Raw genomic sequence first — 14602 nt, 5'->3', positions numbered from 1 at the left:
AAAAAAAAAAAAAAAAAAAAAAAAAAAAAAAAAAAAAAAAAAAAAAAAAAAAAAAAAAAAGACACAAAAACAGTCCAAATGTTGAATTAGAGGTCAGAAACTCAAATGTGACAAGAATTGCTTAAAATCACCACTACCCATTAATCATAAACAAAAGTGAGTAATGTAGAAACTAAAAGTACACACATTCAAAGTGAGTTATAATCTATTGGCTTTCCTACATATTCAAGCGATCCAAGGAAATTACCTGAACCATAAATTAAGAAGCTTGATTCTGGGAATTGAATAACGAGGCACAGAAGAATTTAGCCGCCATGGATCGTAATTGTATGAGATCTGCAAAAGGGGGTTTGAGAGAAAGGTTGTTTAGAATCTGTGCTTGTGAATAATGAAAAAGGAGAGAATTAAGATTAGGGTTTGGAAAGTGAAGAGTGGGGATGGATATAAGCCCAAACAAACTGAGACACAGAACTCGAAGCAGAACGAAGAAAACAAANCATGAGTCTTAAATGGTCTCTCTCACTGGTAAAGAAAAAAAACTGGTAATCGAAGAGAGGGACCAGTTAAGACTACTCTCAAATTCTTCCAACTCAAAAGGGTATTTTGGTAACTTTATATTTAAGAGTTCCCGGACTTGATTGCCTTTGATGAAGTTCAAAGATTTAAGCTTTTTAAGTAAATCTTCATTTATTGCGAATAAGATTTGCTTATTTTAAATTCGGATTTTTACCCTAAAACTCTTTATAATAAATCATTTGTAAATTCTTTTCATTCCCTACCTCTTGGATTTACATTATTAAAAAATAATATATATTTCATTAGGATATTAGCTTCATTTTGAAAACAAATATGGATCATTTATTTTTTTAAATTGACTATAGTAGTAAAAGAAAATATATTATTTGATACATTTTAACAAGTAAAATCACGTGCTGTCTGTGTTGACAACTCAGGAAGACAAGCCATTGAAATTGTTTATTGTTTATGAAGTTTTATCAAATTTGAAAATATTCGAAACCAAATTCTAACGTAGAAAAATTTGTAATTTAAATTATTGAAGTTGCAAAAATGGAGTGAAGGAGTAGTTGGTGGTACACTGTTCATTTAGCATTCATGACGGGTTGGTGAATAAAATAAAATAAAATAAAATAAAATAAAATAATTTTTTCATTGCTTTTATTGACCACACGATCTTTGAGTTTTCATTAATTTATAAATGGCCCCGACCCTATTTTAAAATTTGCACTTTTTACTCTTTTAATTTATTATTTTTCATTTTGCTCGAGAAATTTGGTGATGGAAGAGGGGAGTGGCTCTTACGATTTCACGGATCAACCAAAAGCATTTCCCATTTACCAATCTCTGTGTCTCTCTTTATTTACTTATTTCCCCATTTTTAAAGATTATCATAAGTTAATTAATATTAATATGTAAGTTTAGTTTAATTTTTGGTGAGGGTTGTGAATTGGGATAAAAGTAATATCCAAATCTGAAAAATATTAGACGAAATTGGTAGTAGAAACAAAAATGAATAAATGAAAAGACGTGTCAGAGTGTGGAGCCCCCGTTTTCCAGCTCCCAGTCCCACCCCCCACCCCCCACATACTAATTTAATTAAATTCATTCACCACCAATTTCCTGACCCTCTCTTTCATGCATTATTAGTGTCACGCAGGCAGTACACATCCATGCCAATGCCCCCGCTTCTTCTGACCCTCTCTTTCATGCATTATTAGTGTCACGCAGGCAGTACACATCCATGCCAATGCCCCCGCTTCTTCTGACCCTCTCTTTCATGCATTATTAGTGTCACGCAGGCAGTACACATCCATGCCAATGCCCCCGCTTCTTCTGACCCTCTCTTTCATGCATTATTAGTGTCACGCAGGCAGTACACATCCATGCCAATGCCCCCGCTTCTTCAATCTCCAATTATAACTCCTCTAATTCCTCTTCCTTCCCTTCTCCCAATTTCATTCCTCTACCACACCACCTGTTTCTGTCCAAGTTGGAGAATCGGTGTGGGTTTTTTGTTTAGTGGTTCCAGATATTTTGGACTCGTTTAGGCTTTTGTTTCAGTGTTTTTTGAGGTTTGGTTTTGGGGGATTCAATTGTGTCCGCACGTTTTGAATAAAGAATTAGAAGCGAACCATGGGGAGGAGAGGAGACTCGTTTAATTTCTCGTTGGCGAGTTCAGAGAGGGGTTCACGTGAAGGATTTGACACGATGTCCGTGAGTTTTTACCGGTGAATGAGCGTCTCCAGTCGGTGATTTCCCGAGGGCGTCCCCATTGGAGGGCATCTTGTTCTGAACTTCATGTCTACAGAAGGTGAAACTGTTTGCAATTCCAATCCGAGTGAGGTCCAAGTGGAGTCATCTTTCCTTGTTTTGGTCAAAGATACTTAAGACTATGAAAAGGACTCGAACTAGCGCAATTTTGGTTTTTCTTCGACTCTGTGAGTATGATGGGAGTTTGAAAAAGGTTTCTGAGAGTAAAGGCGCCAATAGCGAGCAGATGAAACAGAGGGGAATATTGCTTGCTTTGAAGATGTTTAATCCATTTTTGCATCGGTTGTTAGCTTGATTGCTGTTCTTGGTGATACGGGAGGATCTACTTCGCAGTTGAGATCGTGATTTTCAAGGTGTTTTCTGCGATGAAACTTATGGTTTTGAGGTATTCTCCATTTTTCTTGGTCTTGTTGGTTTGTGTACTGCCTCTGGTTCGAGCTGGAGATGCAGAAGCTCTGTTAGCATTGAAAGCATCTCTCGACCCTGGGAACTCGCTGCCATGGCGAGGAAGTTCCATCTGCAACTGGCAAGGCGTAAAAGAGTGCACAAATGGACGGGTAACTAAGCTCGTTTTGGAACATCTAAATCTCTCTGCTGTTCTTAACGACAAAATTTTGAATCGTTTAGATCAGCTTCGTGTTCTTAGTTTCAAAGGAAATTCACTTTCTGGTCAAATCCCTGACCTTTCGGGTCTCGTTAATCTCAAATCCCTCTATCTAAGCGACAACAACTTTTCCGGCGAGTTTCCGAGCTCCATCTCCGACCTTCACCGCCTGAAGGTCGTCGTCGTTTCCGGTAACCAAATATCTGGCCCCATTCCAGACTCGCTGCTGAAACTCCGGCGTCTCTATGTTCTACACCTTCAGGACAACCAATTCAGTGGCTCCATCCCTCCTTTCAAGCAAACCAGTCTTCGATTCTTCAATGTCTCTAACAACCGACTCTCCGGCGACATCCCAGTAACCCCCACCTTGGTCCGCTTCAATGTGTCGTCATTTTCCGGCAACCTGGAACTTTGCGGAGAACAAATTCAGAAGCCCTGTGGAAATGTTGCCATTGCGCCATCATCGAGTCGCTCTTATCCGCAAGTCACTGGCTCAAGCTCGTCTTCAAGACGCACCAAATTGGTCAAGATAATAGCAGGAAGCGTTGGTGGGTTTGTCGGACTTCTATTGATCATTCTTCTACTGTTTATGATTTGCAAATGCAGGGAAAGAAAGAGTCTATCCGAGGTCAGAAACAAAGGAATCGACGACGAGGGAATGAGGATGGAGGAAGCATCTGGAATCTCCGCCGGCGGCAGAGGAGGTAATAATGGAGGAAAGCAAGGGGGATTTTCATGGGAAAGTGAAGGACTAGGAAGCCTAGTGTTCTGCGGAGCAGGGGATGAGAAAATGACTTATAGCTTGGAAGATCTGTTGAAAGCTTCGGCGGAGACTTTGGGCAGAGGGACCATGGGAAGCACATACAAGGCTGTGATGGAATCTGGGTATATTGTTACAGTGAAACGGCTGAAGGATGCAAGGTACCCTCGAGCAGAGGAGTTCGGACGGCAGATGGAGGTTCTTGGGCGGCTCAGACACCCCAACCTGGTCCCTCTCAGGGCCTATTTCCAGGCTAAGGAAGAACGCTTGCTCGTATATGATTATTTCCCTAATGGCAGTCTCTTCTCTCTCATCCACGGTAAGTGTCGGCCACCCTCTATTACACTTTTTAATCATTTCTTTGTTGAAATTTTACTGAATAATTTCTGCCACCAGTTGGGTTCTTACCGATTGCAAAGTGAAAATGGGTATTGCAAAGGAACAAAAAGACAATGGTCTTCCGTAGGTTATAACAATTAGGACAAAATTCATGCTAAAGTGTAGATATATAAACTTTAAATTCGCGTAAAATTAGGGCAAGTGGAGAGGGCAGGATACTCTGGGAATTCATAGAAAAGCGTGGGGGACGCTCTAGTAAAGCTAACCTCGTGTTTTGCGGTAGACTTGGGGCAAAAGTTGAGCTTAAGACACACGGATCACGTGGCTTTCCCACACTTCCCGTTGCCTCTCAACTTTTGCCGGTTTTGACCTGTCCTCCAGTGGTTTTACCTTGTTGGGCCCTGATTTAGTTGACGTGCTTTGTTCGTCATCCACCCCTTTCATTTTCTTTTTCTTGGAACACATTGCTGGATGGATGGATGTTAAAGGATAATGAGAAGAAAGGATTAAATATGGGTGGAAGGTCTTAATCTTTGTGCCCCTGAGAATGATCGTGGAGATGATCATCCATTCATTATTGTATCATTGTCCAGTGGTGGGCCGCGCATCATAACGATACCGTAGTACTCTACTGCATTCTACTACACATTATGTTTTCCCATTACATAGATCTGCCATATTTTGGAAGGATTGCCATCCAGCTTAATAACGACAATGTTCATTATTTTCCTGTCCCCATTTTTCAAATAACTGAATATGATTAAATAGTGTTGTTGATTTGGGAAAGAGAAGAATATTAACCTTCTTCTGCCTGACAACTCATCTTTCAAAACCTCAGCTTCTTATGCTGGCGTTTCCTCTAGCTCTCCCCACTAATCTCCTGTCCACGTAGAGTTATGTGCTTAAAATATGCAATTGTTTTCATGCTACTCATAGTTCGTAGCACTTTACTTTATTCCCTTCATTTTCTCTCTCTCTTGTCTTTTTTCACTGGGATTTTCATCCCAACTCTGAGCTTGCCGAGTTGCTGACCGGTAAATTTGTCTGAACTTCTAGGCTAGTTGAGCTTAAGGTTATCCAACTCCTTTTATCATTATTTTATTCTTCGCATCTTCTTTCATTGTGTAATGTACATGTAAAATGTACACTATTAATATGCCCAAATAATTTAGGAGATATAATGTTTATTTTATGTCTACCCTTCTGGGACGCCAGTCATTAGAGAATACTAAACTGAGAATAAATCATCATGGATACTAACTGTTTGACAGAGATTGATAAGAAAGCCACACTCCCTCGTTCTTTTCTATATAATCTAGTTTGAGGTTGGTAGTTTTAGATAGTTCAGGCTGTTAGTTATTTTGTTTACTATTCATGATTAGAATTATTTTGGGTTTTACTTTAGTAATCTTTCACTTATCAATGAAAATTTTTGTTTCTTCTAAAAGCATTCGTGATACTTTTATGATTGTTTTCTGGAATTTCTAAATCCATTAAGGCATCAACATAATGCTTATCCGGGCATTCTTAGTAAATTCCTCTTGCTTTCACCAATAATTTGTTTGACTCCCATTAACAGGATCGAGAACTTCAGGCGGAGGAAAGCCTCTTCATTGGACATCCTGCCTTAAAATAGCTGAAGACTTGGCCAATGGTTTGTTGTATATCCACCAGAACCCTGGCTTAACCCATGGAAACCTGAAATCCTCAAATGTACTACTAGGATCTGATTTCGAGTCATGTCTTACTGATTACGGACTTAACTTATTCCGAGATCCCGATTCACTTGAAGAATCTAGTGCAACTTCACTCTTTTACCGAGCTCCTGAATGCCGTGACATCCGTAAGCCAACCACACAACAAGCTGACATCTATAGCTTTGGTGTTCTTCTGTTGGAGCTTCTAACAGGAAAAACGCCATTTCAAGATCTAGTCCAAGAACATGGTTCTGACATTCCCAAGTGGGTTAATTCCGTTAGAGAAGAGGAGACAGAGTCTGGGGATGATCCTGCATCTGGGAACGAGGCATCGGAAGAGAAACTTCAAGCTCTTTTGAACATTGCAATGGCTTGTGTTTCGCTGATGCCACAAAACCGACCAATGATGAGAGAAGTTCTAAAGATGATAAGAGATACAAGAGCAGAGGCTCAAATCTCATCCAACAGTAGTGACCATTCACCAGGTAGCTGGTCTGATATTGTCCAGAGTTTGCCCAGGGATGAACATTTAGGTATTTGAATGGCCTCCAAATTTACAAGTTTACATTTTGATTATCATTGTTGTTGTCGTTGCTATTCTTGATTTTCATTTTCAAGGCATATTTTATTATTATTCTTCTTGGATGGTAGAGAGTGTAAAGTTGTTAGATTTTATTGGTAAAGTGTTTCTTCTTTGGGCTAGTTTCAACAAAACAAGAAGCAGAGAAGGAGCGAGCTGATGCACTTGGTTCATCCTCGTCTTGCTGTTCATTTGATAGGAAATAAGTAATTCATCCATCAGACGAACAGAAAGAGAGTGTAGAGCATGTTTAGGTGATTCAATGTCATTAGTCCAATTCCAATGATTTGCTTCATATTCATCAAATATTTATACATTTCACACATAAGTGCAATTGATGATGTTTTGTTTTCCATCAATAATCGTTATGAATTATTTGCTTCATACTGTTTTTGAGGGAGTTGATTGACTGGAACGTAAGTGGATATTCAACAAAAAGTCAGCAACCCTACATGGTAAGAAACCAAAATACTATTTATTAACCAAGAAAGAAGACAATTTTTCCCATAGTAACTATTTCTCAATTTTTTGTTCTTTGCAAGTTTGTACACTCAATTTTTAAATTAAAAAATAAAAGTATATTTTAGTTAAATCGTGAATTTAGTTCTTATGATTTTAAGAGTTAGAGGTTTGTCCTTACGGTTTGATAAAATATCTTCATTACTTTTTACGATTGGATCTTAATTTTTGTATGAACAAATTTAAGATATCTTGCAATAGCAATTGGCTACAATGTGGAAATAATAGTTGGGAGTAATATCATATCTTCAAGACTACAAAAGTTATTTATAAGCTTAAGAATGATATTCCATTAGGCAAACATCTTATTCACTAGATCACCTCTCCAAATAGGAATATAGTATGGTTAATATGAAAGGGATAATGAGAGTCCAATTTAGGATCCCTCGTATGGACTAAAACAATTAGAATGAGATTGTGTACTCAAGGATAGAACATTTCAACTATCAACATTTAAAATCAAATGACAATTAACACTACAATCAACTTACACTACATGCAAGAAATTAAGTAAAATAAGGTAAAAAGGATAGGATAAACAACAACCCAAATAGTGAATTGGCGTTCAAGAGAGGTGTAGGAGGAAAAGACTAGTAAGTATCGAATATAAATTTTGTAATATTATATTTTAATCATATTAGACCGCGAAAATGACGTGGCTTGTTGGTCATGGGAGCATTTGAGGCATATGGGAAAAGGACAAAATTATAAACTATTAACTTCTCTGAAATTGCTAAGCTTAGCGTTGCTTATGGACTTTATAAAACAATTCTAACCATTCTTAGTATTTGATAAAAGTGACAATAAAAAAGTGGCATGATTTTAAAAGTTAGAGACATGCCTGTAAATTATCGACCCCGTCTTTCATCCATCTGCCAAACAGAGCAGCGAGGTAAAAAACATAAAAACTGACAAAACCAATGAAGAATCCAGAAATGGCAGGTTTGGTTAGGTTGGGTGCAGAAGAAAAGGACAACGTGGTTTTAGAGGAACTAGTCACCAATTATGCACAAAGGAAAGAACCAGCAGAGCATAAACAATTACTTAAAAGAAACTAAATAAACAATCAGAGAAAAATAGAACATTCTATTTCATATGGGCCTACTGCCAATTGGGGACAAACTTGCTAGACGACAACCGAAGGGCCCCCATGCAAACTTTTCTTGTCCCCCAAAAGTCAAAAAGTTGAAGGCAGTTTTGGATGTTTCCCTTGCATCGTTTTCCACTTTATAGAGGCTTGGTCACCCATCGCTATAATATTAAAAGAAATTGAGAACGACCTTGCCTTCATAAATATGGAAGAACATGGAAGGAGAGAGAAACAATATTTTCGCGACAATTGTCACTACATGGTAGCCCCTTAACAATGTCCTCTTCTCTTCTCTTTGTTTTCTTCCACTTGTGCTCTTCCTCCTCCCCACAATTTAACAACTTTTTCTTTCTTTCCAAAAACAGAGAATATAAACAGCACTTCTCAGTTTAATAACTTTTGTAGGAAGCCATATGTTTAGGGAAGATACCACAATGATGAACTCCAATCCACCACTCTTCCAACAATATGAGTTGCTTTTGCAATCCACAGCTCATTTACAGCCACTTCACAATGGCTATCAACCAACTAGCTCTGTCCTGGAGGAATGTCAGCTCCCTCTTGTCGATCTTAAAGGTTTGGAAAGTGGCAAAGAAAAAGAGAGGATGGCTTGCAGTAGAGAGATTTTTGAAGCGTCTGCAGAATGGGGATTTTTCCAAGTGATTAACCATGGGATACGCTCAGAGCTGCTGAGCAGAATGAGCAAAGAACAAATGAAGTTGTTTGCGGTGCCCTTTGAGAACAAATCTACAAGTGGGATTTTGGATAATTCTTACAGATGGGGAGCAGCCACTGCAACCCAACCAAACCAGTTCTCTTGGTCTGAAGCTTTTCACATTCCCCTCACAAAGGTCTCTGAAGCTGACTGCTATGGCGACTTCATCCACTTAAGGTATAGATTTTATCACCCTTCTTCCAACTAGAAACTTCTCTTGAGCATTGTGTCAAATTTATTTAGTTCATATGCTTAAAACACAGTCTATTTAGCCTTTGAACTTAACAAAAAAAAAAAAAAAAAAAAAAAAAAAAAAAACAAAAAAAAAAAAAANTTCACTCGAGATTATGTTTTTCTTTGTTAACATCAGAATGCTTAATATGACAGGCTGTTGGCCTGTCCAGTTGTTTGCTATAATATCGCACCAACTCAGCTAAGAGTCATATAAAAACATGTCACGATAGCATTCCTTGATAGTTTCAATGACAATCACTAAATAAAAGCATAATTCAAAATTTAACAATATAATAAAACAAATCCAAAACCCAACGTCTAAGGACTATAGACTTGTATCTTTAACATTGAAATATTCATGCACTTGAAGATTTTAGGTCTTCTAGACATTTTCACAAACAGTTCGACAGCAAAAGTAATGCATTTCGATATCACAATCAACCAATGTACTAGATTACAAAAACGAAGAGAGTGCATTGCTCACTGACCTTACATCCTCGAACGCCAGGGAAGTGATGGAGGAACTGGCAACCGCCATGTCGAAGCTCGCAAGATCTCTAGCAGGAGTTTTAGTGGAGAGTTTGGGCCACCGGAAGGAAGTATTTGAAGATATGTGCGATGAAAGCACATGCTTCCTCCGATTGAATCACTACCCAATCTGTCCGTTTCCCGGCGAAGTTACCGGCCTGGTGCCCCACACCGATAGCGATTATCTGACCATACTTCATCAAGATGCCGGCGGCGGGCTTGAGCTGATGAAAGGATCGCAATGGGTGGCCGTGAAACCCATTCCGGAAGCCCTTGTCGTCAACATTGGAGATCTTCTACAGGTACAAACTGAAACTCTTTCGAAGTATAATGGTTTGGTAGAAGAGCAAGTAGAAAGTGGGTATAAAAATATAGTTTGAAATGCAGGCTTGGAGCAACGATACGTACAAGAGTGTGAAGCATAGGGTGGTGACTAACTCGGTGCGGGAGAGATATTCGACAGCATACTTCCTCTGCCCATCTAACCATTCTGGAATAGGGAGTTGCCGGCAGCCTTCACCATACAGACACTTCACTTTTGGAGAGTACAGGAAGCAAGTGAGAGATGATGTGGAAAAAACTGGGTACAAAGTAGGGCTTTCCAGATTTCGGCTGTAAATCACTCCAATAACAAATGGAAGTATCAATTTCAAGTATGCATAAACATCCAATCCAAACAATTAAGAACAATCACGCGCATACGTATCTATCAAACCTTTTTAAAATATACATTCTAATCAGTGAGCTAATGCCACTTCCAATCTAATAAGAAGGTGAACGGTTAAGATTCTCAAGAGCAATAGGAGAGAGAGGCGAGCAAGCTACAGAGACTAGAAACAAAATAATGCAAATGAGGAAGAATCAATGCCGTCTAAAGTGAAGAAAAGTACAATCAAGACTTCGAAAAGATTGTTAAGTAGCTGATTTGATGTTTTACTCTTCGAACTCTTTTTTTTTTTTTATGAATGTAATGAAGTTTTATTTCGTCTCTCATCATTATTTGTTTATATATCTATGCGAATATTATGGATACTTTTATGTTTTTCGGATTTATATAAAATAGAAAAATATGGGTTAAGTTATAACCTAAATAGAATATATGTTTTAATTAACACCTCTTAAATTCCTTTTAAAATTATATAAATTTAACTTTTTCCAACTTTTTATTTAAATTATAGGACAAATTTTTAATTTAACATCTTATTTTCTATTTATTTTCCCTATAGTTTTCCTTTTATTTATTATTTTTAATTGCTTTTAACCCGCGTTCCGCCACCTCCTCCCTCCCATTTCCACCCGCTGCTTCCCGTCCCTCCGCACCTCGTTCCTGCCCGACGCCATTTCTGCAGCTTCCGCTGCAAGCTACAGTGTCAACCTTCTGTCAAATCGCCGCTGCCCCTGTCTCTCTGAGCAAACAGAGTAAGTTCTCTGTTTTTTTTCTTCTCAGAAACACAGCGGTTCAACCCTTAACCGCATCGCCGCCACTCATTTTTCAAAACCCAAGGTCTTATCTTCTGTTTTCTTTTTTAATTTGTTTCTTACGGTTACGTTGATTTATTCTTTCACCGACGAAGAAGAACATCAATAACTTTTTTTTTTTCTTCGTTGATTTTATCTTCAACCTATGTTGAATTAGTCCAAATGAAAACGTAAAACTAAGAACGTAAACCGATTGAATCAATAAAACAAACTATAATTCTTATCCGAGTTAATTTATAAAGAGGAAAAAATAACTCACCTTTAGTTTGGTTGGCTATCAAAAACTCGTTGGAATCGAGATGCTGCATTTGAAAAGATTGAAATTAATGTTATCGGTCGAAAAACTAATTGAGTTTGAGTTTGATTGAATGGCGTTGAATCTTCTTGAATATAGAAGAAACTAGGGATGCCCATGAACTGGCATAGGGAGTTCCAAACCACGGCTGACTACAATTTTTTTTCTTGCATCCAAACACATTCAAGGATTTTGAATTAGAACTGATTTGAAATCCTTCCAAATTTAGAGGTTGAAACAGCGGTAAAGGAGAATAGAAAAAGGTTAATGAACCCCTAGCCCCTTCTTTTTCCCTCTCCCTTGAGTTTTGATTTTGTTTAATAATGGGAAAGTCTGTTTCTGCTGCAAATTCTTGAAAATTTTATGCTGTTACGTTATATATATATATATATATATATATATGCATCAAACAGTCTATATTCATGGCGCAAGATAATATCAGGGAGAAAGAGATGGTGAGAGTTGCTTCTGATGGAGGAACTGGACGTCGTTTACCGCAGTGGATGCTGGGAGTTCGTGCTGATGACCAAATACAGAGATCTAATGATGTAGATAACAACAAGAAGAGTCTTGAGGAAGAACTTGAATCTCAAGCTTCCCTAGCCAAGGAAGCAAATTCATTTAAGCGTCCTCAAAAATCTGTGTTACACCAACAGAAAGAGACTTTGGTGGAAAATTTATGCACCCCAGAATGTGTTTCTAAGAAAAGAAAGGGAAGAAAACGAAAATCAAGTCGAATTGATGAGGCTGAGGATGCTGATGACCCTGAGGCAGTCCCAGCTATGAAATCAAATAGACTTAGAAGGAAGCTTGTGGACTCTGCTTTGGGAAAAAGAAAAATACCAAAAAACCTGGGCACCAGAAGTGATGATGATATGGAACTGACAGTGGAAGATCTAATAGTCATTGCCAAAGAGGTTAGCCACTTTACCCTCTCTTGCATATAAAAGAAGACAACTTTATTTTCTTTCAATTCCAAGTAGTAATCAAGTCATGCTATGCCTAACGTTATTGTATGATTGTATGATTAGAGGATGACAGATACTTGAGATATAATGATTTCGTCTTTTGTTTTTTGTTTATGAATTTTCTGTTGGTTTCTCCACAATTTCTTTACTATGATTTTCATGTTTCTTGAAAAAACAATTGAAGTCTCCGTTAAATTCAAAAAGCAAAAACAAGTTTGTAAAAACTACTCGTTGGTAGTTTTTTAAAACATTTGCTGAAAGTTTTTTTTCTTTTTTTTTTCTTAAATTTACAACTTCATTGGTTGAAGGTAATTAACAAAACAAAGAAGCTTAGAGGTGGAAGTAGTTGCTTAGATCTCATTTGATAATCATTTGGTTTTGGTTTTTTGTAAGTGTGCTTGTTTTCTCTTCATTTTCATTTCTCTACTGTGTTTAATCTTTCTTATGAAAAGAAATTGAATTCTTAGTCAAATTCCAAAAACAAAGCATGTTTTTTAAATTATCTTTCTTATCTTTCAAAAAAACAAAAACAAAATTTTGAAAACATGTTTGGTGTACAACTATTTATGCTTTTAATATACTGTCCACTGGTTTTCAGGGATATAATTATTTTCATTTGCATGCAGTTTGTTGAAACTGACAACTTGTTTTCAGAGATATAATTATTTTCATTTGCATGCAGTATGTTGAAGCTGATAAGGATAGGGCCCATAAACACGAATTACATGGAGAACGTGAATCTAGTAGCATAAATCCAAGAACATGCCACGCCAGGAATCAATCTGAAGGATCTTTTAATACTAATAATGATAAGAAGCAGAGTTCTGTGGATCTTAGTACTTCAATTCCTCATGATTCAACTGCAATTTCAGGTGGTGAAAAGATTGATATAGGTGTGAGGACAACGGGAGATCCTGCTAAGGACATGCTGAATTTATTTTTGGGTCCTTTGCTTAAGAAGTCTGTGGAGAATGAGCAACCCAAATTTTTTACAACTGATGTACAATTTTCTTGTGATTTAAAGAGTCAAAATCAAAGGTATAATGAAAATGTTGGAGATGTGGTCTCAGTAATGAAGAAGAAGAGCAGCCTGAAAGATAAGGTAGCAATGTTTCTTGGATAAAGCAGATATATCTGACACCGTGATGTTTCAGGATGTCAAGATGTTTCTTGATACGGAATAATTGAACTTCAAGGTGGCTGATCCTTGCAGTTATCAGTGATATCATCAAGATGATGAATATGAGGTATGCATCTTTCACTTGTTTGCCACTAGTTACATTTTGTTTCATATATGAGAGGGAAGGAAAGGAAAGAAGGTTTGGAGTTGGTATGAATTTAGTTCTTTTATGTATTTGAGTTAGCTAAATTTTGATGTTTGTTGTTGGGTCTTTGTAGGAACTTAATTGGGGTGGATTTGTTTGAAGACATGTTCGTTTGCTTCCCCCAATTTCCCTCATGGATTTAATTGAGGTCGTGGACGCTGTTCATGAAGTTGTAATACTACTTTTCACTGTTGTTTTTTTTATTTAAACGAGCAAACTGACACCTGCAAATAATACAATTTTCAGGTCACACAGCATTGAGGCTGAAGAATAAAGTTTAAGAAGACCTTTGGATGGAATCCACATTGTTGATTTTTAATTGAATTTATTGGATGTATGGTTAAATGTCATCCTGCTTAGTTCAAGCTAACGAATTAAGTAATTAGTTGTGGGTTATTCACTGTGGAGGATAATACTCTATTGCTTACAAAATCAAGTTACAATAGGTTTTTTAAAAGACTAGTTCGTTAATGGTTGTTGTACGTTAAATATTGGTTCTCTAAATTAACAAATGGTCTGATTTGGGCGTAAAGTTGGGTTGGGTCGATTAGAAATTTAACTCTACATTTGGGCCTTTGATAAGGCAAAATATTGGTTGTGTTTTTTTTTAAACAATTTTTTGTATATTTGGAACAACTTTTGGTTTTTTCAAAGTTTGGGTTATTTCAAATTTTGGTAAATTTTTTATTGGGATCTTTCAACCTCTCATAGTTGGAAGAACTTTTATAGTATATTTTAGTCTAGAACAAACAGATTGTGAAAGACATGCAGAACAAACCATTTCTTCATTACTATTCATTACTATTACTTGATTATCGTGTTTAGCAAATATCATGCCACAGGGTTGGACGTAAAACCCTTTCAAATGTGGCATAAAACGTTTTTTGAGCAAATGGAAGATGATCAGAGTATTTCATCCTAGAATCACCATCACTCAATGTAAGTAATACCAACCTGCAAGCATATTCAAACTGAAGCATAGTCACCACGGAGAAAAAAAAAATTTCTTTTCACTCGTAAGAGATTGACGTTGTATGGACGATAATGGTCACAAACGACCCAACTTTAAATTCGATGAAATGATGCAAGACAAAAAAAAAAAAAAAAAAAAAAAAAAAAAAAAAAAAAAAAAAAAAAAAAAAAAAAAAAAAAAAAAAAAAAAAAAAAAAAANCCAACTTG

The 14602-nt window shown here is 37.0% G+C and overlaps 4 protein-coding genes across 10 annotated transcripts in view; 3 read left to right on the top strand and 1 right to left on the bottom strand.

Annotated features, from left to right (window-relative positions):
- The window catches only part of LOC111802330, a 4484-nt gene extending 4044 nt beyond the window's left edge, over window positions 1-440 (bottom strand). For all 3 annotated transcript variants that reach the window (XM_023686656.1, XM_023686672.1, XM_023686665.1), the window contains exon 1: window positions 248-440. The gene's annotated coding sequence lies outside the window, so the exon portion shown is untranslated. The remainder of the gene's footprint in view (window positions 1-247) is intronic.
- A 1412-nt stretch (window positions 441-1852) lies between these two features.
- Window positions 1853-6589, top strand: LOC111805435 (inactive leucine-rich repeat receptor-like serine/threonine-protein kinase At1g60630). Of its 2 annotated transcripts, XM_023690540.1 has the most exons (3): window positions 1853-3972; window positions 5572-6222; window positions 6393-6589. In XM_023690540.1, exons 1-3 carry the CDS (start codon window positions 2655-2657, stop codon window positions 6473-6475), a joined length of 2052 nt encoding a protein of 683 aa, XP_023546308.1. In that variant the 5' UTR covers window positions 1853-2654; the 3' UTR covers window positions 6476-6589. The 2 variants fall into 2 exon arrangements, with proteins under 2 accessions (XP_023546308.1, XP_023546316.1); XM_023690548.1 differs by having other exon boundaries at window positions 5572-6589.
- Window positions 6590-8297: 1708 nt separating this feature from the next.
- LOC111778704 (gibberellin 2-beta-dioxygenase 8-like) lies at window positions 8298-10028 on the top strand. Its single transcript, XM_023658680.1, has 3 exons — window positions 8298-8770; window positions 9336-9657; window positions 9743-10028. The coding sequence occupies exons 1-3, from the start codon at window positions 8313-8315 to the stop codon at window positions 9971-9973; spliced, it is 1011 nt and encodes a 336-aa protein (XP_023514448.1). The 5' UTR covers window positions 8298-8312; the 3' UTR covers window positions 9974-10028.
- A 580-nt stretch (window positions 10029-10608) lies between these two features.
- LOC111789338 lies at window positions 10609-13750 on the top strand. Of its 4 annotated transcripts, none has more exons than XM_023670091.1 (5): window positions 10609-10774; window positions 11572-12046; window positions 12780-13344; window positions 13496-13591; window positions 13669-13750. In XM_023670091.1, the coding sequence occupies exons 2-3, from the start codon at window positions 11582-11584 to the stop codon at window positions 13218-13220; spliced, it is 906 nt and encodes a 301-aa protein (XP_023525859.1). In that variant the 5' UTR covers window positions 10609-10774; window positions 11572-11581; the 3' UTR covers window positions 13221-13344; window positions 13496-13591; window positions 13669-13750. The 4 variants fall into 4 exon arrangements, with proteins under 4 accessions (XP_023525859.1, XP_023525868.1, XP_023525851.1 ...); XM_023670100.1 differs by lacking the exon at window positions 10609-10774 and having other exon boundaries at window positions 11536-12046; window positions 12780-13135; window positions 13252-13344; XM_023670083.1 differs by lacking the exon at window positions 10609-10774 and having other exon boundaries at window positions 11536-12046; window positions 13496-13570.
- Window positions 13751-14602: the final 852 nt, after the last annotated feature.

This window comes from Cucurbita pepo, chromosome LG01 (assembly GCF_002806865.2).
Source record: "Cucurbita pepo subsp. pepo cultivar mu-cu-16 chromosome LG01, ASM280686v2, whole genome shotgun sequence".
Lineage (NCBI taxonomy): Eukaryota > Viridiplantae > Streptophyta > Magnoliopsida > Cucurbitales > Cucurbitaceae > Cucurbita > Cucurbita pepo.
The sequence above is the reverse complement of the archived record's forward strand: the minus strand, read 5'-3'. Positions and strand labels throughout refer to the sequence as shown.

What these genes read in the sequence shown, in the direction of transcription:
- LOC111778704 (XM_023658680.1), top strand. Translation starts at nt 8,313, where the DNA reads ATGATGAACTCCAATCCACCACTCTTCCAACAATATGAGTTGCTTTTG. An exon ending in GGCGACTTCATCCACTTAAG is followed by an intron (nt 8,771 to 9,335) that starts GTATAGATTTTA and finishes CTCGAACGCCAG; the next exon opens with GGAAGTGATGGAGGAACTGG. An exon ending in ACATTGGAGATCTTCTACAG is followed by an intron (nt 9,658 to 9,742) that starts GTACAAACTGAA and finishes TTTGAAATGCAG; the next exon opens with GCTTGGAGCAACGATACGTA.
- LOC111805435 (XM_023690540.1), top strand. Translation starts at nt 2,655, where the DNA reads ATGAAACTTATGGTTTTGAGGTATTCTCCATTTTTCTTGGTCTTGTTG. An exon ending in TCTCTTCTCTCTCATCCACG is followed by an intron (nt 3,973 to 5,571) that starts GTAAGTGTCGGC and finishes TCCCATTAACAG; the next exon opens with GATCGAGAACTTCAGGCGGA. An exon ending in GCCCAGGGATGAACATTTAG is followed by an intron (nt 6,223 to 6,392) that starts GTATTTGAATGG and finishes TCTTTGGGCTAG; the next exon opens with TTTCAACAAAACAAGAAGCA.
- LOC111789338 (XM_023670083.1), top strand. Translation starts at nt 11,552, where the DNA reads ATGGCGCAAGATAATATCAGGGAGAAAGAGATGGTGAGAGTTGCTTCT. An exon ending in TAATAGTCATTGCCAAAGAG is followed by an intron (nt 12,047 to 12,779) that starts GTTAGCCACTTT and finishes ATTTGCATGCAG; the next exon opens with TATGTTGAAGCTGATAAGGA.